The 24122-nt window shown below is 37.9% G+C and overlaps 2 protein-coding genes across 2 annotated transcripts in view; one reads left to right on the top strand and one right to left on the bottom strand.

Annotated features, from left to right (window-relative positions):
* Positions 1 to 864: 864 nt before the first annotated feature.
* Positions 865 to 22706, bottom strand: LOC106881806 (tetratricopeptide repeat protein 5). The gene is made up of 11 exons (XM_089346395.1): positions 22065 to 22706; positions 18820 to 18952; positions 17269 to 17480; positions 15774 to 15924; positions 14233 to 14324; positions 11573 to 11626; positions 9587 to 9733; positions 8719 to 8850; positions 7701 to 7783; positions 5526 to 5670; positions 865 to 1744 (listed from the first exon to the last, which is right to left on the bottom strand). Exons 1-11 carry the CDS (start codon positions 22122 to 22124, stop codon positions 1625 to 1627), a joined length of 1329 nt encoding a protein of 442 aa, XP_089202521.1. The 5' UTR covers positions 22125 to 22706; the 3' UTR covers positions 865 to 1624.
* LOC106881808 (acyl-coenzyme A amino acid N-acyltransferase 1) overlaps positions 12699 to 24122 on the top strand; it is a 47932-nt gene continuing 36508 nt past the window's right edge. Inside the window, exon 1 of the mRNA XM_089346394.1 lies at positions 12699 to 12719. The gene's annotated coding sequence lies outside the window, so the exon portion shown is untranslated. The remainder of the gene's footprint in view (positions 12720 to 24122) is intronic.

The raw sequence follows: 24122 nt of genomic DNA, 5'->3' as shown, positions 1-24122 counted from the left end.
ATCGGACTGAAGATTTGGAATAGAGAAATTTTCATTCTCTTAACCATGAAACGATCGTATCCGATTAACTAAAGACTTGTTTTGTTTATGCTTTCCCCTCTGGTTTTTTGTTCTATGTGTGCCATAAATATCGCCATCCGTTTAGAGAAAAATTTGTAGTTTAGAATCAGTAGTTCTTTGACTGCTATTTCTAAATTTTCAGTATGTTGGAGAAGCAACTCAATGCTAATCCCTGTATATTTATGATGATAAATGGTTTTACCAATAAAGGTTTTTTCATACTGAACTACTTGGCAAAATTGTTAATTATTAATTCTATTATTAATTGACGATTCCCTGCCCTTATTCTTGTATATTTTATATTTGATACCTCTAAGTTAGATGGTTAAACCGTAATCCCTCCACACGGGACTTTTTTTTCATACGGGACTATTTGTGACGCACATGGAATAGATTTCTTTGAGGTGGGGTGCCTGAACTCACTAGCCGATGAATTTGTAAGTGCCTTTCTTATCGTTGATTTTTGGTGTCGCATGGCCAAAAATTACCGTGAATTTTTTTAGAGACACTTTCAAATTTATCAGAATATCGGACTGAAGATTTGGAATAGAGAAATTTTCATTCCCTTAACCATGAAACGATCGTATCCGATTAACTAAAGACTTGTTTTGTTTATGCTTTCCCCTCCAGTTTTTTGTTCTCTGTGTGCCATCAGTAGTTCTTTGACTGCTATTTCTAAATTTTCAGTATGTTGGAGAAGCAACTCAATGCTAATCCCTGTATATTTATGATATACATCTATCTATATATATAGATGTGTGTATGTTTGTGGTGAACTCCAGAAGGAGAAAAAAACAAAAGAGATTGAAAAAAATTGGCTTTTATCGTACATTTTAGGATTAGTAATAATTATAATGGTTTCAAATTTTGCCAGCAAATTTGGGGAGTAAGGTGATTGCAACTGGTGCTTATTTTATCACCTCCAAAAAAAAGGATAAAAGGCAAAGTGGACCTTGGCAGAATTAGAACTCAGCGCGTAACGACAGATGAAATGTTGCTAAGCATTTTGGGCAGTTTGCTAACAGTTATGGCAGCTTGCCAAGTTTAATAATAATAGTTTCAAATTTGGCCACAAGGGCAGCAATTTCGAGAAGGTGGGGATAGTTGATTACATCGACGCCCCGCAAAAGGATGAAAGGTAAAGTCGACCTCAGCGGAATTTGAACTCAGAACGAAGGTGGATGAAACTCCACTGAGTGTTTCTGTGCAGCTTGCTGACGACTCACCGCCTTTGATAATAAATAGTCTCGCTTATGAAATGTAGTGAGCTGAAAATTTTCAATTAAACTGAGATTATCCTTGTAATTAGCATACAAGAACTCCTTTTAATATGTCTCTTTAGTTTTAATAGCTCACAGCAATGCACTCTCTCTATTTCTCTCTCTCCTTTTGTTTGTCTCTTTTTTCCTCTTCAACGAAAGGCAACAACTGTAAACATGATACGCCATCGTTTTTCTCATAGCATTTAAATTAACAAACTGTCATCACCACTCGGTTTCCTTGGTGGGGGGAGGGAGGGGACTGGATTTGATCTCCTTTGTCCATCTGTTTGTTAGTCCGTCTATCATTCCATCAAGTTGATAATGGCCAGCCTCATCGGGGCCAACATGTCCACTCCGAGTTTGCGTCGATTCACAACCAATGCCACGGGGCTGTCCACTCTGATGCAGCGATAGGAAAACACCTGAAGAAGAAAAACAACACAAAATTAATTGAAATTCATGTGGTAAGAAGGTGACGAGCTGGCAGAATCGTTAGCACGCCGGGCGAAATGCTTAGCGGTATTTCGTCTGCCGCTACGTTCTGAGTTCAAATTCCGCCGAGGTCGACTTTGCCTTTCATCCTTTCGGGGGTCGATTAAATAAGTACCAGTTACGCACTGGGGTCGATGTAATCGACTATACATATATATATATATATATATATATATATATATATATAATAATGATAATAATATTAGGGAAAAATTAAATTGAATTAAATTTCACAATATATAAGTATATAAATTAGAGAAAATAACCACAATTATTTAATTCATCCATGAAAATCCACAATCACATATAGAAAAATTTAATAAGTAGGCGTAGGAGTGGCTGTGTGGTAAGTAGCTTGCTTACCAACCACATGGTTCCGGGTTCATTCCCACTGCATGGCACCTTGGGCAAGTGTCTTTTACTATAGCCTCGGGCCGACCAAAGCCTTGTGAGTGGATTTGGTAGACGGAAACTGAAAGAAGCCTGTCGTATATATGTATATATATATATATATATATATGTGTGTATGTGTGTCTGTGTTTGTCCCCCCAACATCGCTTGACAGCCAATGCTGGTGTGTTTACGTCCCCGTAACTTAGCGGTTCGGCAAAAGAGACCGATAGAATAAGTACTAGGCTTACAAAAAATAAGTCCTGGGGGTCGATTTGCTCGACTAAAAGGCGGTGCTCCAGCATGGCCGCAGTCAAATGACTGAAACAAGTAAAAGAGTAAAAGAGTAAGTAAATACACTAAAAAAACCTATAATAAAAATCAAAAAAGTACAAAGTAATAAATATTAAAATACTAAAATAACTTTTTAGTGTATTTACTTATTAAATAATTGTGTTTTTTTTTTCCTCTAAATTATATATACTCTTTTACTCTTTTACTTGTTTCAGTCATTTGACTGCGGCCATGCTGGAGCACCACCTTTAGTCGAGCAAATCGACTCCAGGACTTATTCTTTGTAAGCCTAGTACTTATTCTATCAGTCACTTTTTGCCAAACCACTAAGTTACGGGGACGTAAACACACCAGCATCGGTTGTCAAGCGATGTTGGGGGACAAACACAGACACACAAACATATACACACACACACATATATATATATATATACATATATACGACAGGCTTCTTTCAGTTTCCGTCTACCAAATCCACTCACATGGCTTTGGTCGGCCCGAGGCTATAGTAGAAGACACTTGCCCAAGGGTGCCACGCAGTGGGACTGAACCTGGAACCATGTGGTTGGTAAGCAAGCTACTTGAGCTTCTTGCAGTTTTTAACTACCAAACCCTCTTACAAGGCATTGATCAGCTCAAGGCTATAGTAGAAGACATGTGCCATGCAGTGGGACAGAACCCAGAACCATTTGGTTGGGAAACAAGCTTCTCACCACACAACCATGCGCTTACCTATAAATTCCTTCTATTAATTCTACCATTTTCAGTAAAACTATATTTTCACTATAACCCTGAATGTTTTATAGTTTTAATTAATGCCCTTGTAATATTAATGAGACAGGCACATAAAAGACACCAGTTTGAGCGTGGCCGTTGCCAGTACCGCCTGACTGGCCTTCGTGCGGGTGACACGTGAAAGCACCCACTACACTCTCGGAGTGGTTGGCGTTAGGAAGGGCATCCAGCTGTAGAAACTCTGCCAAATCAGATTGGAGCCTGGTGTAGCCATCTGGTTTCACCAGTCCTCAGTCAAGTCGTCCAACCCATGCCATCATGGGAAGCGGACGTTAAACGACAATGATGAATTGACCTCAGGACTTAATTTTTTGCTATTTATTAGATCAGTTTCTTTTGCTGAACGGGAACATAAACACGGACAAACACAGATACACACATAGATTGAGAAAAAGGAGGATCAAACTTGTCTTTGTCTTGACAAGTTCAATAAATAAATGAAAGCGCTGATATAAAAAACTAGCCAAAATTCTGACTGCCTCCTTTTTCTAAATATACAATACCTGTACACCACTTCAAACACACTATCTATACATACACACACAAAGATAGATAGATACTATGAGCTTCTTTCAGTTTCCATTTGCCAAATCTACTCTGGCACGAGACTATAGTAGAAGACAACTGCGTGAGGTGTCATGCAGTGGTGTGAACCGGGAACCATGAGGTTGGGAAGCAAGCTCCATACCACACAGCCAAGCCTCCACATATATATTCTTTCATTTGTCTCAGTCATTTGGCCATACTGGAGCACCACATTTAGTCAAGCAAATTGACCCCAGGACTTATCCTTTGTAAGCGTGGTACTTATTTTACTGGTCTCTTTTGCCGAACCGCTAAGTTACGGTGACGTAAACACACCAGCCAAGTGATGTTGGGGGAACAAACAGACACACATACATTATATATATATATATATATATATATATATATATATAAAAACAAATAGTAAATGAGTATATGCATATATACGTACAGGTATGTGCATACCGACATCCACCTGTATGTATAGGTGCATATCTGGGTACAGGACATTGCAAACAAAACAGAGACGAGAAAACACACAAGCCACATAGAGAACATTCTACTTCATCAGCTACCTCTGTTTTAACACCGGCGTTTCGAAGAGCTAGGCAGGACGCATTGTTAAAGCAGCTCTTCCCATGGACTGCAAATTAAATTTGTATACACAAATTAAATCTTGCCATGGAGGAATGTCGTGGCGGTAGGGACAAAATCCAAAATTACAGGTAAAAACTCAATTAAAATCAATTTATAAAAAATTAAAATTAAATTGAGCTTTATAGATTATAATATATATAAAAATATATAGTTTTAGGAAAAAGAACCAAGTTTCAAGAACACATCGATGAAAATCCACTGTCACATATAGAAAAATTAATAATTAAAAGCACAATAAATGAGTATAATATAAAACAAAGTAAATATCATAAGATATATTGATGAGTTCCTTGAAACTTGGTTCTTTTACCTAAAACTATATATATATATATATATATATATATATATATATATATATATATATATATATATACTCACACACACATATATGATGGGCTTTTCTCAGTTTCTATCTACCAAATCCACTCACAAGGCTTTGGTCAGCCTGAGGCTATAGTAGAATACACTTGCCCGAGGTGCCACACAGTGGAATTGAACCCGAAACCATGTGGTTGGGAATCAAGTTACTTACGAAAGATATATTTGCTAATATTGCCAAGTTTTTTTAAATTACAGTGGGATTGTTACAATGTTTGTTTATTTATTTATATTACAAAATTCTGGTTTAACCTCTCATAACTTTTTATTTTTGGGAATTTTTAGAAAAGTTTTGTGAACCTGTGTTCTCTACATGGGAATTCAAACGAATATGCAAAAAGAATTATTTCTTAAATGTTTTACCTACCAATCCTAAAAGTTTTTTGTAAATTAGAATTTAAAATACAGTCTGGATGTTGGCTCAAATCCCAGCATGGAAAGCGAACGTTAAACGACGATGATGATAACACAAATTCGCAAACATTTTCCGGAATTTCCAAAAAATTAAAAGGTTATGAGGGATTTATACGGGACGCTTAAACCAGAATTCCACCATTTATTTTTTTTTTTTTTTTTTTTTTTTCGGTTTTCTTTGTGACTGATGATATTTCCCTGCAGAAAGAAGAGGAAGAGAGGAGAAGACAGAATTAAGGGGTTCAGAAAGTTTGTTACCTTGTCTTTGAAGTTGACATTAACCTCACGAAGAAACGGTCCAGGTATGGCTACTGAGTCTCCAATTTTCACACCATAACCCTCGCCTATGTTGTACAGCGACACAGATAGACAGTTACATTCTTCATCAATAAAACAGAAGACACTGGTAAAAAAAAGAGAGAAAGAGAATACTTAGAGATGGCGGTGAGTGGTTGACAAGGCATAGATGTAGTTTAATGTGTTATATATATATATAGGCGTTATATATATATATATATATATATATATATATATATATATATAATAAGTAGGAAGGTAGATAAAACACAAACCCCTTCAGGTAGATGGCCCTGCTCAGTATGTAGAAAAGGAGTAGGTAGTAACTCTATAAGATCTACCCGGTGCAAGCTATGGACACATAAGAGGTGCAGCAACATCAAAGGCAGGTTAACTAGCAAGTTAGTTTTTGTTTGTGGCAGATGTTCAGGTGCAATAAAGACTGTAAACAAACAGGAAACAACTTCTATCTCATTCCAGGGTGAAAAACTAGAGGTAGTCGATAGCTTCCGCTATCTGGGCGACCAAGTTAGTAGTGGGGGTGGGTGCGCTGAAAGTGTAGCTGCTAGAATAAGAATAGCCTGGGCAAAGTTTAGAGAGCTCTTACCCCTGCTGGCGACAAAGGGACTCTCACTCAGAGTAAAAGGCAGACTGTATGACGCATGCGTACGAACAGCCATGCTACATGGCAGTGAAACATGGGCTGTAACTGCTGAGGACATACGTAAGCTCGCAAGGAATGAAGCTAGTATGCTCCGTTGGATGTGTAATGTCAATGTGAATACCCGTCAGAGTGTAAGTATCTTGAGAGAAAAGCTGAACATTAGAAGCATCAGTTGTGGCGTGCAAGAGAGACGATTGCGCTGGTATGGACATGTGGTGAGAATGGATGAGGATAGCTGCGTGAAAAAGTGCCACACCCTAACAGTTGAGGGAACCCGTGGAAGAGGTAGGCCCAGGAAGACCTGGGCTGAGGTGGTGAGGCAAGACCTTCGTACATTGGGCCTCACCGAGGCGATGACTACTGACCGAGACCTTTGGAAATGTGCTGTGTGTGAGAAGACCCGGCAAGCCAAGTAAGAGCGTTGCCAGTGCCCCTGGACTGGCTCTTGTGCGGGTGGCACATGAGATGCACCATTTTGAGCGTGGCCGTTGCCAGTACCGCCTTGGAGGCTGGTGTTGCCATCCGGTTTCACCAGTCCTCAGTCAAATCGTCCAACCCATGCTAGCATGGAAAGCGAACGTTAAACGATGATGATGATGATGATGATGATATATATATATATATATATATATATATATATATATAGGCGTAGGAGTGGCTGTGTGGTAAGTAGCTTGCTTACCAACCATATGGTCCCGGGTTCAATCCCACTGCGTGGCACCTTGGGCAAGTGTCTTCTACTATAGCCTTGGGCCGACCAAAGCCTTGTGAGTGGATTTGGTAGACGGAAACTGAAAGAAGCCTGTCGTATATATGTATATATATATATATATATATATGTATGTGCGTATGTGTTTGTCCACCCCCACCATCGCTTGACAACCGATGCTGGTGTGTTTATGTCCCCGTAACTTATATATATATGCATGTATATATGTGTGTGTGTGTGCATATGTTTGTGTGTCTGTGTATCCTGTGTATGCATATGTTTGTGTCTTCATGACTTAGCAGTTCGGCAAAAAGAGACTGATAGAATAAGTACTAGGCTTCCAAAGAATAAGTCAGGGGGGGGGGTCAATTTGCTCGACTAAAGGTGGTGCTCCAGCATGGCCACAGTCAAAAGACTGAAACAAGTAAAAGAGTAAAAGAGAGTATATACAGGGACTCCCCCCTGCTGTCGCAAATCCAAATGATAATCATTGTATTTTAAGCAGTTGTCCTTTCCAAACTCTTCTGCAGTTGTCCTTTCCAAACTCTTCTACAGCTGTGAGATGGAGCTGTTTCGATGCGACTGGAAGACAATCAGACATTTCCATATAACCGTGTGTGTCTGCTTGTGGGAAGGGAAAAGTGTATATATGTCATGAAAGCATGTGTGTATGTATTTAAATATGGCTGGGTGATAAAGAGAGAATGTGTACATGTGAGTGTGTGTGTGTGTACACACATCAAAGTGAGTAGTAAATACTTACAAAGGTATTGGATCAACATGTGATATTGTGCAGACAACTTTACCAACAATCACTGTGTGTTTGTTAACCCCGGGTTGCAGTTCCTAGAAATAAAAAGAAACAACACAAATATCACATCAGGTTTGGCTGCGTAGTAAGAAACTTGTTTCCCAACCACATGGTCCTGGTAAGCTACTATCGGTGTGGTGGGAGCATATATATTAAGTGTATTTTGTTGATAATGTTTAGTACACTAAGAGCTTCTTTTATTTCATATATATATATATTTAAATTATATGTATTTATTTTATCCTAATTAATAAAAATTCGGATAGAATAAATGGGTTAATAGAAACCAGGGTAGCAAAGATCACAAAATAACTGTGGTGTAATTCCTGTTTTTGAGGCAGAAACTCCTTGATATTTTGGGTATTTGAGTATATATAAATTTAAGGAATGGAGTGAATGCATGTTATAACTGCATACTTTATTCTGACATATGTTTCGAAGAATTACAATTTATGCGATCCATAGGAATCGTCGATGTTAAAAATGCAAACTTCTCCTCAGGGAAATGTATGATCCCCATACATTTCCCTGAGGAGAAGTTTACATTTTTAACATCGACGATTCCTATGGATCGCATAAATTGTAATTCTTCGAAACATATGTCAGAATAAAGTATGCAGTTATAACATGCGTTCACTCCATTCCTTAAATTTTTATATATATATATATATATATATACATACACACACACATACATTTATATATAACGGGCTTCTTTGAGTTTTCCTCTAACAAATCCATTCAGAAGATTGTGGACAGCCTGGGGCTACAGTAGAAAACACTTGCGCAAGGTGCCATGCAGTGGGACTGAACTATGTAGTTGGGAAGCAAATTTCTTAGCCACCAACAAAAATATAATTAACAAAAAAAAAAAACTAATTAATACAAAAATATCTAATTAAAAACATCAACTAAATAATAAACAAACAAAAATTTAATGAATGAAAGAGGAAATTGAAGCAATTCTCACCTTAAACATTTTCTTCTTCAGCTCTACGGTCCGTCCATTGTCTGCGGTGTAGTTACCTCCCTGGTAAGGACCAAGGTCACTTTCCTTGATTGACTTACTCAGGTTTATTAACTTCTTCGCTTTCATTTTACCCTGTCAAACAAAATTCATACATACTTTAGTATATATCCACTCTATAAATGTGAGTATATATACACAGTGGCCCAAAGGTCACAAAGGTGTTAATAATTCATTTACGATAACTTAACATCACACAATATATATATATATATATTACATACAAAATTAAGAGGAATGACCACCAGAGTGTACTGGGTGCTTTTTATGTGGCACCATCACCAGTGCTTTTACCATGACATATATATGTGTGTATACGCGCACACACACACACACACATATATATATATATGTACACATTTATTAAATAAACCCCCAAAAATTGGAAAATATATATACACACACACATACATGAAACCATAATCATTGTTTTAATGCTCACTTTTCCGTGCTTGCATAGGTCGGACAGAGTTTATTAAGCCAAATTTTCTACGGCCAGATGCCTTGTCTGTTGCCAACCCTCACTTCTTTTTGAGCAAGGTAATATTGCCAGACATGGAGAAACATTACCTTTCTTGGAAGGTGACAGAATATTGGGAAGGAACAACACTGCTTGTATAACAGTAACACTTATTTACAACTACCATCTGATGTTAAGGCAAGGAGACAGTAACACACACCAAACATACATATGTATATAACAGGCCTCTATCAACTTCTGTCTACCACATCCACTCACAAGGCTTTGGACAATCCAAATACATACACACACATTACAGCTATTGAGAGGAAAGAAGAAAGAAGCGCTTACATGTGAGCTCTGTAACATGGTTAACTGGGTGAGAAAGTCCAACAAACGTGTCTCCTGTTCCACTGGGCCCAACCAATCACAGTCAAGGGCTTTCGCTGTAGAGAAACCCTCCAGGGCCTCTTGGTAGTCTTCCTGGTATTTGTATGCCTGGCAGGATTATAAAGAACAAAAGTAAAGAAAAAAACAAAAGAAAAAAACATATAAGATATATATAGCAGAGACTCCAGCTAAGAAGATCTGAAGAAGGAATTCTAATCCCGAAATATCATCGGACTATAGATAACCAAGTTACAACAGGTATACAGTCCATTTTTTGTTCTATAGTGCATTGTTATACCTTTCTAAACATTTTATTCTTTACAAACAATACACAATGCTTCAAGCGAACTACAATACTCTCATATATAAGATAATAATTTTTAGAACCATTATCATCATCTTTATGCTGTGTGCATGTGTGTTGCAGCGCCTGCCATTCTGGTCTCTGCTGAAGAGGAGATAACGACTCTGAAATGCATGCAGTCAAAAGTCGGGTTTGAGCAGAGGTTCCCAACAAGGGTCCTTGTAAGATTTTCTTGTTAAAATTTATCTACAATCAATTGTTTATATTTCTGCAATACATAAAATGTTTTAACAACTTTTATTATAAAATTCCCTAATAATATTTAATTATAGAAATGTGATTTTTTTAAGCGTCCAATTGCTAGGAGGGTCCATCTGTATAAAATAGGAATCAAAAGGCTCTACAGATAAAAAAAAAATGGTTGAGAAACATTAAGTTAGGTGACGCTGTGAACAAACTCCATGTATTCACACCTATGGGGCAGTCCCTAGGTTTACCAGCTCCTATCAAACTGTCCAACCCATGCCAGCGGACAGACATTAAGTGATGATGAACAATACAGTAGGACATAAATATTTATAAATACATTAATAGGATGGTTTAAATTTTAGATTATCTTAAATTATCAGATATATCCTTGGTCTTATGAAACACACCGAGGACCACCAGAATTTAAGTACCGTAAATCCTTGGGTATAATCCGCGTTTTTTCCCCCAAAATTTAAATGTCAAAATCCCTAGTGCGTACTATATACGAGGTTAAAAATGAAAAATAATTTCTAAGCAATGTCCGAGTCTCTATTTGCTGTCCGGCAATGTTTATTCAGACGCATTTTGTGATGTCGGGCGCGAAAATACCTTAAGCTAAGCCTGAAAGCAATGAAGTCATAAAAGAACCATCCATAACTTGCAGTAAGCAACATTTATTAAAATAAAAGTGTTGTCATATCGTCTGCATTTGGATGATACTCAGGGATGATGTTGTATGGAAAGATGAAATGAATGAAAGTGAATCTTCTGATGTTGACTATGAATCTGACGATGACGGAGATTTACACTACAATGATGCTGACATGTTTACGGAGGATACAAATGGAACAGTTATTTGATGTTGAATTTGAAGGATTTGAATAAATGATTTTGCTTTTGTAACTGATGGTGATAAATGTATAAAGGCAATTTACTTAATATTTATTTTTCACTGACGTTATTACTGTTATTTCTTTATTTTCTGCTAACAAAATTAACAAAAAAGCTACACGTTTGCATTATGTTATATATAAAATAATAATAAAGGACGTTAATGTATATATGTTTACAAACCAAGGACGTTATATAGACCTCCTTGACTCAAGTTAGAAAAGGGGTGTGTATTATACACAAGGTGTAGGTTTTTCAGAGGTACAGCCCCCTAAAAATCCCCTGCATATTATACTCAAGGATTTACGGTAAGGACTGCTGGTGGTCTTTTTTGAGAATATTGAAGTTGTACATCCCTGCATTGTATGATGTAGTTCTGAAGAAATCTTCCCCTCAAAGGACAGGATGATAATAGCAGGAACTGCTGAGCTGGGGATAAACAGCGATCCTACCATAACCACCACTGCTGACATCATAAAAATGAGTGATAATATATGACTTACGATGGCTCTGTTAAAATGGAGATCAGGATTATTTTTGGCAACTGGGTCTCTCACCTGGAATAAACGAAGAAAATTTGTTAAGGTGCATCTATGTGTGCATATATATATACAAGCATGTTCTAATTGCTTGCCATCTTAGTAATAATGATGATGATAATGGTTTCAAATTTTGGCACAGGGCCAGCAATTTCGGGGAGATGGTGAGCTGATTACACAGAACCCAGTGTTCAACTGGTACTTATATTATTGAACAAGAAAGGATAAAAGGCAAAGTCAACCTCGGCAGAATTTGAATTCAGAAAGTAAAACTTGAGAGAAATGTCAATAAGCATTTTCTTCGGCATCCTAACAATTTTGCCAGTTTGCAGTAGCAGCAATAATAATAATAATAATGATGACGATGACAATAATAATGGCACGTTAGAAAATCATTCGAGCGAGGTCGTTGCCAGTACCGCATGGACTAGCTCCTGTGCAGGTGGCACGTAAAAAAACACCCTTTTGAGCATGGCCGTTGCCAGTACTGTGTGACTGGCCCTCATGCCGGTGGCGTTAGGAAGGGCATCCAGCTGTAGAAACTGCCAGATCAGATTGGAGCCTGGTGCAGCCTTCTGGCTTGCCAGTCCTCAGTCAAATCGTCCAACCCATGCTAGCATGGAAAGCGGACGTTAAACGATGATGATGATGATGATGATGATATATATATATATACACTCTCGGAGTGGTTGGCGTTAGGAAGGGCATCCAGCTGTAGAAACTGCCAGATCAGATTGGAGCCTGGTGCAGCCTTCTGGCTTGCCAGTCCCCAGTCAAATCGTCCAACCCATGCCAGCATGGAAAGCGGACGTTAAACGAAGATGATCATGAGGGTGATCGACAACCAAATTGCTTCTGAGACCAGAGTAGCAATTTCCAACTAATTTTAGGTCGCCAATAATGAATATCATGGTTAAAACTGTCTGTTAGCTTTACTTTTCAAAAGACACGTGTATGCCACGACAACAAGTTGCAACAGGTTTGCAGCAATGTGTTTCTTTCTGCACTCACAGACACCCCCCCACCACCACCACCACCACTGACCTTCAGTATTGTTCCAGCAGCCATAGGAGGTGGTTGTGCTGTGCAAGTTTATATACTGAGGTGAAAGGTAGGTGATTTTTTTCCTCGTTAAAAACTTTTTAAAACTCATAATAAATATTAATTGAGCAAGCTGTTGATACGTGTGTGAGGCATTTTATATTCATTCTGTCATGCTTTGTATTACAATGATGAATTTATGAATGAATTTTCTGCTTATCTTCTAATTGTTTGTTGTTTTGTTTTTTTTTTAATTCTGCTTTCAGATGTCTTACACTTGTATGAAGAAGGCAGACAACTTCTGCTACTTAAAAAATTATTATTTTTTAATTTCACAACGCGAGATATTCAGCAACAGTACTTTGTAGTAAAGATTATTTGCCAACATAACATGACAGTCCTGGTTTAAGACTAATGTCGCTGTAATTTAGCACCAGGAGACATCGTCTCCAGCTGGCTATACCAGGGGTTTTCAAACTTTTTGACTCACAGACCCCTTTATATTTCAGGCTTTACCTTAGGGACCCCCTTATAAACGCTTATGAAATTTATACATAAATATTTGCTTAAAATAACATATATTTTTAGAATTTGTTTATTTAACAGTATTTAACAAATAGGTTTATTGTCAATTAAAAGATTTCGATTAAAAAACATATATAAAATCAAATTGCCCATAAAAAGTATTTGCTGTCCACGGACCCCCTGTCTTGTCCTTGCGGACCAGTTTGAAAACCCCTGGTTTAGAGTCAAGATTTGGCTGCTATTTTCAGTATGGCGGTATCTCTTAGATCAGGGGTTTTCAAACTTTTTGACTTGCGGACCCCTTTATATTTCAGGCTTTACCTTATAAACGCTTATGAAATTTATACATAAATATTTGCTTAAAATAACATATATTCTTTACATTTATTTATTTAACAGTATTTTACAAAATAGGTTTATTGTCAATTAAAAGATTTTGATTAAAAAAACATATATAAAATCAAATTGCCCATAAAAAGTATTTGCTGTCTACGGACCCCCTGTCTTGTCCTTGCGGACCACAGTTTGAAAACCCCTGGTTTAGAGTCAAGATTTGGCTGCTATTTTCAGCATGGCGGTATCTCTTAGAACAGGGGTTTTCAAACTTTTTGACTTGCGGACCCCTTTATATTTCAGGCTTTACCTTAGGGAACCCCCTTATAAACGCTTATGAAATTTATACATAAATATTTGCTTAAAATAACATATATTTTTTACATTTGTTTATTTAACAGTATTTAACAAATAGGTTTATTGTCAATTAAAAGATTTCGATTAAAAAACATATATAAGATCAAATTGCCCATAAAAAGTATTTGCTGTCCACGGACCCCCCTGTCTTGTCCTTGCGGACCACAGTTTGAAAACCTCTGGGCTATACAACACAGATCGTATAAGGGCATTGCCAGATCAGATTGGAGCCTGGTGCAGCCGCTGGCTCTCCAGACCTCAGTCAAACTGTCCAACCCATCCCAGCATGGAAAATGGATGTTAAACAATGATAATGTTGATACACAATACAACTGAAATAATAATTTTTAAAAAAACCCACTACTTACAGCTTGGTTATAGGCACTCATTGCTTGTTTTAAAGTTTTAGGGTTCTGCCCTTCAGCAAAGAAAAGGGACAGATAGGCATTTCCAAGATTAGCTGTGGATTTAAAAGGAAACAAATACAATATCAAAAATAGAACCAAAAAAAAAAAAAAATCAAATATGCAAAGCACAGTTTCAAACATATTTTAACAATTTTAATGTTTTTAATAGATTTTGACAACTTTTAATAGATTTTTAACATATTTTAAGATAGGCGCAGGAGTGGCAGTGGCTGTGTGGTAAGTAGCTTGCTTACCAACCACATGGTTCCGGGTTCAGTCCCACTGCGTGGCACCTTGGGCAAGTGTCTTCTACTATAGCCTCGGGCCGACCAAAGCCTTGTGAGTGGATTTGGTAGACACAAACTGAAAGAAGCCCGTCATATATATATAAATGTATATGTGTGTGTATATGTTTGTGCGTCTGTGTTTGTCCCCCCAGCATCACTTGACAACTGATGGTGGTGTGTTTACGTCCCCGTAACTTAGCGGTTCGGCAAAAGAGACCGATAGAATAAGTACTAGGCTTACAAAGAATAAGTCCTGGGGTCGATTCTCTTGACTAAAGGCGGTGCTCCAGAATGGCCGCAGTCAAATGACTGAAACTAGTAAAAGAGTAAAAGAGATGTTTACTTGAGTTTTTGTTTAACCCCAGGTCAACTCTGACCCTGCAGCCCTGTGATCAAAGGTGTTCCAGCTATGACCGTCCAGCCTTTATTTAGGTATATTGTATCTAGAACTACATTGTCTAATGTATACTGCGAGCTACTTAATTGCTAATTAATTAAATGCTATTTAAAAAAAGAACACTTTTGAGTTAAGTAGAAATGTTGAAATGTTTTAATCATAGGTCTGTTGGTTCAGGACTGATCTGGGGCTAAACATTAACTGTAATAAGACAGAAGACCGTTGCCAGTGCCGCCGAACTGGCTCCTGTGCAGGTGGCACATAAAATACACCATTTTGAGCGTGGCCGTTGCCAGTACCGCCTGACTGGCCTTCGTGTCGGTGGCACGGAAAAGCACCCACTACACTCTCGGAGCAGTTGGCGTTAGGAAGGGCATCCAGCTGTAGAAACTCTGCCAAATTCGATTGGAGCCTGGTGTAGCCATCTGGTTTCACCAGTCCTCAGTCAAATCGTCCAACCCATGCTAGCGTGGAAAGCGGACGTTAAACGATGATGATGATGATGATATTTATATAAATATATAAATATATATATATATATATATGTATATATATATATATATATATACACTCTCGGACTGGTTGGTGTTAGGAAGGGCATCCAGCTGTAGAAACTCTGCCAAATCAGATTGGAGCCTGGTGTTGCCATCCGGTTTCACCAGTCCTCAGTCAAATCGTCCAACCCATGGAAAGCGGACGTTAAACGACAACGATGATGATGATGAACATCAAAATTGGAACACTTTTGGTCATAGATCTGCTGGATCAGGACAGACCTGGGGTTAAACAGAAAAAAAGACAATGAAGTGTGGACATACCCCATGAGCTTCCATCAGTGATATCCATGTGCACAGCATCCTTGGCCTTTTCCACGCTTTCTTTAACTATTTCCAACTTTTCCAAAGGCGGAATACCAGGGATTTGACGTAACACCATGGATAGATTGCGGAGAGAGACTTTGTTCTTAGACTGGAGAGAAAGAAGAAAAGAATGACTTCAAATTTTGGCACATGGCCAGTAATTTTGGGGGAAGGGTTAAGTCAATTACAAGAATCCCAGGGCTCAACTGGTCCCTATTTTATCAACCTCGAAATAATGAAAGGCAAAGTCAACCATAGCAGAATTTGAACGCAGAACATAGACATGGATGAAGTGCCACAGAAATACCATTTCACTTGGTATGCTAATGATTCTTGTGAGGTAGGTACAAACCATAATATCAGTTAATGAATGCCAAAACAACAGGTGTTACACAACCATTTTCACTAGGAGTGGCAGTGTGGTAAGTAGCTAGCTTACCAACCACATGGTTCCGGGTTCAGTCCCACTGCGTGGCACCTTGGGCAAGTGTCTTCTACTATAGCCTCGGGCCGACCAAAGCCTTGTGAATGGATTTGGTAGACGGAAACTGAAAGAAGCCTGTCGTATATGTGTATATATATATATACATATATATATGTATGAATGTATAGGTGCAGAAGTGGCTGTGTGGTAAGTAGCTTGCTTACCATCCAAACATGGTTCCGGGTTCAGTCCCACTGCGTGACACCTTGGGCAAGTGTCTTCTACTATAGCCTTGGGCCGACCAAAGCCTTGTGAGTGGATTTGGTAGACAGAAACTGAAAGAAGCCCGTCGTATATATGTATATATATATATAAAACAAATAATAAATGAGTATATGCATATATACGTACAAGTATGTGCATACCTACATCTACCTTGTATATATAGGTGCATATCTGGGTACAGGACATTGCAAACAAAACGTAGACAAAAAAATAATAATAATCAGAGTACAGAAAACACACAGGCCACATAGAGAACATTTTCCTTCATCAGCTACCCCCATTCTAACACAGGCGTTTCGAAGAGTAGGGCAGGACGCATCGTTAAAATGGCTCTTCCCACAGACCACAAATTAAATTTGTACCATGGATATATGTTTGTGTGTCTGTGTGTTTGTCCCCCCACCATCGCTTGACAGCTGATGCTGGCGTGTTTACGTCCCCCGTAACTTAGCAGTTCGGCAAAAAGACACCGATTGAATAAGTACTAGGCTTACGAGGAATAAGTCCTGGGGTCGATTTGCTCGACTGAAGGCGGTGCTCCAGCATGGCCGCAGTCAAATGACTGAAACAAGTAAAAAAAGAGTGAAAGAGCTTACAGATGTTTCTGCAACAATAAGCAATGTACTCAGAGCTGAGTGCTTGCGCAACATCTTTTAGCTTCCACAATTCAAGAACTAAATCAATCACCACCTGCCTAACACCACTGCTACTTCCACCCAAACCACTAAACACTCAGGTACTCACATTATTTAAGGCCCCAACAAAACAGTTTTTGGCCGATGTGATGTCTTTGTTCTTCCAGTAACATTCCCCCAAGTGGTTCCATGCCTCCTCAAGTTTAGGGTCCAGTTTCACAGCTTTCGACAGCAGCACCTCTGCTTCCTTATCATAATTTGGTAACACGTTCAGGGCCTTCCCTCTCAGCATGAAATACTGAGACTTGCTGGAGATCAGATCTGAAATAGATAAAGATGATACGGATCTATTTTAAAACGGGGGCGCCAGTTTTCATTTATGTTTCATGTAGTGTTTTTGGTACGGAAAGACTTTCAAACTTCGTATACTTATCTATTTTGTGTTATAGAACAGAAAAATATTTTTGTATTCGAATTTATTTCATGTAAAAAATTGTCTTATTTCGATAATTTCTACTAATCACTGACGTCTATTCAGTTGAAAACAGTTAGCGCTGTAACGGTGTATATCGTATTAATCCCCTAACCCTAACTAGACTGTTAACCCTAACCCTAACCCTAACTCTAGAATCCGAACTCTAAAATTGTTACACACATTGATACGCACAGCGTAATTTATTATATAAACAATATATGCGTATAAATTACGATTAAACCGGATGAAATATGTCACAGGGAATAACATTTTTATGACCGCCCAGCAGTAACTCTATTCAGCTGAATAGACGTCAGTGATTGGTTGAAATTACAGAAATACGACAACTTTAACATGGAATAACTTGCGATGTACGTTTTTTTGTTAAGAAGACTAAGAGTAAAAGATGTTTTATATGACACATTCTACCAGTGTCCCAAGTTTCAAAGTGTTTCGTTAAGAAAATACTGGCGCCCCCATTTTAAAATAGATCCGATGGTACTACTACTGTAACAATGATTTCAAATTTTGACAAAAGGCCAGCTGTTTCAAGGGATGGGGTAAGTCAATTACATCGTCTCCCGAAAGGATGAAAGATAAAGTTGACCCTGGCAGCGTTTTAACTCAGAATCTTAAGACAGACAAAATGCCACAAAGAACTTTACCTAACACTCCAACAATTCCACCAGCTCACCACCCTACTATCATAATAATAATAATAATAATAATAATAATAATAATAATCTTCTCTACTCTAGGCACAAGGCCTGAAATTTTGGGGGAGGTGCCAGTCGATTAGATCGACACCAGTATGCAACTGGTACTTAATTTATCGACCCTGAAAGGATGAAAGGCAAAGTCACGTAAAAGCACCCACTACACTCATGGAGTGGTTGGCGTTAGGAAGAGCATCCAGCTATAGAAACTTTGGCAGATCAGATTGAGCCTGGTGCAGCCTTTGGCTCACCAGTCCTCAGTCAAACCATCCAACCCATGCCAGCATGGAAAGCGGACGTTAAACGATGATTTTGATATATATACACACACACACATGTGTGCACGATATACAAAATATAATTCTACACCTATAAAAGTTAATGCTACATACACCTGAGGAGAACACAGGTGTTGCAGTATGCACGTGAGGCCATTGGAAACGATAACAACAAACAGTGGATTACAAACCTTTCTTGGATGATAATAATTCCAGACATTCCTCCATCTTCTTTTTGACATCTTCATCTTTGAGATGTGATTTACTGATGCTGAACTTCTCGAAATAATGGTCACGGAAGTCATAAAGGTCATTGACAGCTTCCTGCAAAGACAGACACAGGTATGTAGACAAAGATAGGCATCTAATTTATCTATATATATATATATAATAAATCTCAGGGTAGCAAAAGAATTTTAGAAATTCCCTTTGCTACCAGTGGTCTAGCGAGAAGAAAAAACTAGTCAATAAACTATAATATTATTCATATAAATACATACAGTGTACATTTAAACACATAAGAGAGATGTCCATAATAGGACATCTAATCCACTAGAAGAAGCAGTCAAACTCCAAACCACAATTATGGATACTTTCAAAAGGGAAGGAAAAATAAAGGTAAATGTTTTTTTAAAACCCTAAAGATGCCTTCCCTTTCAAAATTATCCATAATTGTGGTTTGGAGTTTGACTGCTCCTTCTAGCGGGTTAGATGTCCTATTATGGACATCTCTCTTATGTGTTTAAATGTACACTGTATGTATAACATATATATATATATACATACACACACATGCATTATATTAGTTATCAAACAGTAAGAATATGTGCTCAGCACCACATTAGTGGGTAAATATTCTTTGTTTGTGGATGAACAAGGCAACCAATGGTTTCAGGTGGAATGATCCCCACAATTATTAAAACAGCCAACTTAGGAATGCACTTAAAATGAAGATGAGCACCAAGATTCCCAAGTGGATTACTTGAATAGTTTTGGAGATCTTTTCCACAGGAAAAGTAAGATGTGTACTTGACATATATAGTGAGAGATGATCACATAGGTATTCATGATTGGAGAGTAGTAGGGGCAGAACAGGAATTTAGAGCAAGGAAGGTATGGCAGCATGGTTAAGAAACTTGCTTCACAACCACATGGTCTCAGGTTCAAGTCCTGCTGCATGGCACCTCGATGAACGTTGGATACTGTCTGATGACATTAATTACTCCTGGCCAAAACTTCATTCACTTTGGTGAGTGGAATAATAAAAAAAAAACTCATCTTCTAGGTGTTATCAAAGTAAATGCAAGGTAAATCACAAGAAAACAAATATTGACTACAAGGTAAGTCTATATTAATTCACATATTTGTTTTCTTGTGATTTACCTTGCATTGTTTTGGCCTTACCCACGATCCTGTATACAATGTGTGTGTCCCAATCACCGCTTGACAATCGGTGATGGTGTGTTTACATCCCAGTAACTTAGCGATTCGACAAGAGACTGATAGTGTGTATGATACACATATATACACACACAACATAGATAAGTAATAGGGGCACTGTCATGGTATTAGCTGTCAGAAGTGAAAGTAGAACTGACAAGGAACGTTACTGCTGGTTTGAGTTGATTCTTTGGCTACTGACTAGCCGGAGCTATCTATCTGTCTGTCTGTCTATCTCATTATCTCTCTCTATATATCTATCTATCTATCTATCTATCTATCTATCTATCACTCGTTCACCTCTGTTTGTGTCCGTAGAATTTATCAAATTAGAAAACGCAAATTTAATATAAAAATATATTTCCTGAAATTGCAAATTATTTAAAATATAAAAATATCATTTTCAACAGAGAGAATTTATCAAAATAGAAAACAAATGAAGTTTGAAGTTTGAAAATAATAGGATCGACCACTCACGACTAGCTAGCGCGGACGCGCGACTGCGCGTTCGGGACCACTCTGCTTTAGTAGTACCCTTATACTCTGTGTGTTTTCAAACGCATGGATATAGGTGTCAAATTTGTTCCAATAACTTTCGAGTGATAGATAGATAGAGAGAGAGACAGACAGATAGCTCGCTCCGGCCAGTCATGGTATTAGCTGTCAGTAGCCAAAGAATCAACTCAAACCAGCAGTAACGTTCCTTGTCAGATTTTTCTACTTTCACTTCTGACAGCTAATACCATGACAGTGCCTAAACATGCAGATAAACACATACATACACAAATAAACATGCAGATAAACACATACATACACAAATAAACATGCAGATAAACACATACATACACAAATAAACAGGCAGATAAACACATACATACACAAATAAACATGCAGATAAACACATACATACACAAATAAACAGGCAGATAAACACATACATACACAAATAAACACATACATACACAAATAAACATGCAAATAAACACATACATACACAAATAAACAGGCAGATAAACACATACATACAAAAATAAACATGCAGATAAACACATACATACAAAAATAAACAGGCAGATAAACACATACATACACAAATAAACAGGCAGATAAACACATACATACAAAAATAAACATGCAAATAAACACATACATACACAAATAAACAGGCAGATAAACACATACATACACAAATAAACATGCAGATAAACACATACATACACAAATAAACAGGCAGATAAACACATACATACACAAATAAACACATACATACACAAATAAACATGCAAATAAACACATACATACACAAATAAACAGGCAGATAAACACATACATACAAAAATAAACATGCAGATAAACACATACATACAAAAATAAACAGGCAGATAAACACATACATACACAAATAAACAGGCAGATAAACACATACATACAAAAATAAACATGCAAATAAACACATACATACACAAATAAACAGGCAGATAAACACATACATACACAAATAAACAGGCAGATAAACACATACATACACAGATAAACAAGCAGATAAACACATACATGCAAAACCACAATCGATCCGTGAAGATATAATATATGTATGTTTACGTATGTATGTGTGTCTCTATATGTGTGTGTGTATGTGTTGGCGTGTGTGTGTCAGTTATGAAAGACAATGAATGTGTGTGTGTATGTGTTGGCGTGTGTGTGTCAGTTATGAAAGACAATGAATGTGTGTGTGTGTGTCTGATCGTGTTTTCCACTGTTCAGCTGCAAAAAAATAAACATTAAAGAACTAAAAATTTCAGTTTTCCGATTACATTGTTTTACTATTCCTCTTCAAAGGATCAGATTCCGAGAGAGAGAGAGAGAGAAAGAGAGAGAGAGAGAGAGAGAGAGAGAGAGAGAGAGAGAGAAAGAGAGAGAGAAAGAGAGAGAGAGAGAGTGAAAATAAAGATTGGGACATGTCCATCATGGTAAAAAGAAAAAAGGGGAAACCTACCTCTGCACACTGGAGCGGCGTTTTCTCACTTGTCTCTGTTTGTTCCTCTTCTTCAGCCATAATTTACTTCATTAATTAAGTGACAATTAAAACTATTGCTATTATCACCAGTGTTAATTAAGCTTGTCTGCATAGCCTACTTATACACCTTCATTGCCATAGATGTGTGTGTGTGCGTAGATATATGATCAATGCGTGTGCATATACACACCTGAGATGTGTGTGTATGTGCTCAAGTAGCAGTTTATATAGACTATATATGTAAATGCATTTATATATATATACGTATGGGTAATTTTAATAGATGTATAGGTGTGCCTACGTATGTATATGTCTATGTATATACGAGAATGTTGGGGGTTTTTTTTAACCCTGGGTCGAACGCCGTACCAGGGTTGAGTCTATACGAGTGTGTCTGCCTGTTACAATGTATGTATCTATGCAATGTGTGTATATTTGAGTGCGTTTTCGTCAATGCGTGTATCTATATGTATGTATGTGCATACACACGTGTATGTGTCGGGTAGCTTCACCTTCGACCCAATGACCACTGACCTGAATCGCAGCTTCCTTAACCCAAATTAATTTCTCAGCAAACACCACAATGTTTGTGTTGACGATTTTTCCACCATGACTAACAACAGGAACCGGAAATAGCAACACCGTTAACACCCGCTAGTATCAATAAACGGTGCTAGGCTATTAACCAATAAAATTAGTCTCCTCTGAAGTAAAAGTTCCGTTACAATAATATTTGATTTCGTTGAGAATTATTTTTTGTTTTTGTCTTGTCCTAGTTCGTCCCCTCTATGTATCCTATTTATCATGAAATAAAAGAAATTGTTGAGAATTATTCGCTGTAATTTTACGTTTTGAATTCAAATTCCGCCGAGGTCGACTTTGCTTTTGATCCTATGGGCTATTTGGCTGTTGTTTTTAGCACTTCCCACGATCTGCTAATACCTTCCTTGTTTCTTTGTCCCTCTGATATGAATTGATGTTTTTCAGTATTTTTTTTACCCCATAAACACATTTAATGGAATGATGATGCAACCAAAGATGATCTATTGCTGGGACTGAAGCAAAAACAATTCAGACTGATTTGTTTAAAAATTCGAAAAAGAGAAAATTCTAGGATTTATTGAAGGGAATTTTTTAAAATTTAGAAAAATTTTTTTTTTCCTGGTTTCATTGGCATATTAGTTCCCCACCTGGAGGGGACACAGATCTGTTATAGGTGAGCTGTTAGATGCAGGAGGGAAAGTTGTTGTGGCAAAAGAGTCAACAGAAGTTCACCATTACCTTCTGCCGGAGTTACATGGAAGTTAGGTGTTTCACTCACAAACACACACATCATCCAGTCTGAGATTCGAACCTGTGATCCCTCGACCACTGCTGAGGCCATGTGCCTCCACACAACAACCAGTATAGCAACTAAAGAACTGGTACTCTGTTAATTATGACGACAAGGGTTCCACAGTTGATCGGATCAACGGAACAGCCTGCTCATAGAATTAACATGCAAGTGGCTGAGCACTCCATAGACACGTCTACCCTTAACATAGTTCACAGGAAGACTCAGCCTGACACAGAATGTGACAAGGCCAGCCCCTTTGTAATACAGGTACAGCTCACTTTTGCCAGCTGAGTGGACTGGAGCGATGAGAAATTAAGTGCCTTGCTCAAGGATGCAACGCTCTGCCGGGAATCGAACTCATAACTTTACGATCGTGAGCTAAATACCCCAACCACTAAGTTACGTGCCTTCCCCAAGACACCTGATGAAGGCTGGAGGGTATATCAGCTGAAATGTTGTCTTTGTAGTAACGCCTTGTCACATGCACATGTATAGTCATCAATATTCAAGTTTCGCGCCCTGATTCATTCTCTTTCTCGGCCGGCCATGAGCTTGGACGTGTCAAGCAGTCTCTCCAACATTCCAACTCTGGAGACAGCTCTTTCCAACATTCCAACTCTGGAGCTAGACAAATAACCAACCAACATCATTGACGGCGGCTCAGCAACCAAATGGGCAAAGTGCTGCCTATTTCCTCTGTA

The sequence above is a fragment of the Octopus bimaculoides genome, chromosome 30 (assembly GCF_046866305.1).
Source record: "Octopus bimaculoides isolate indiv1 chromosome 30, ASM4686630v1, whole genome shotgun sequence".
Lineage (NCBI taxonomy): Eukaryota > Metazoa > Mollusca > Cephalopoda > Octopoda > Octopodidae > Octopus > Octopus bimaculoides.
Note: the sequence above shows the minus strand (reverse complement) of the source record. Positions and strands in the feature narration are given on the sequence as shown.

Excerpts from the sequence above, each read along its gene's own strand:
- LOC106881806 (XM_089346395.1), bottom strand. The coding sequence starts at position 22,124 with ATGGCTGAAGAAGAGGAACAAACAGAGACAAGTGAGAAAACGCCGCTC. Across the intron at positions 17,481-18,819 it reads ATTATTATCATCCAAGAAAG|ATCTGATCTCCAGCAAGTCT; the intron begins GTTTGTAATCCA and ends TATCTATTTCAG. Across the intron at positions 1,745-5,525 it reads ATGTCAACTTCAAAGACAAG|GTGTTTTCCTATCGCTGCAT; the intron begins GTAACAAACTTT and ends TTTCTTCTTCAG.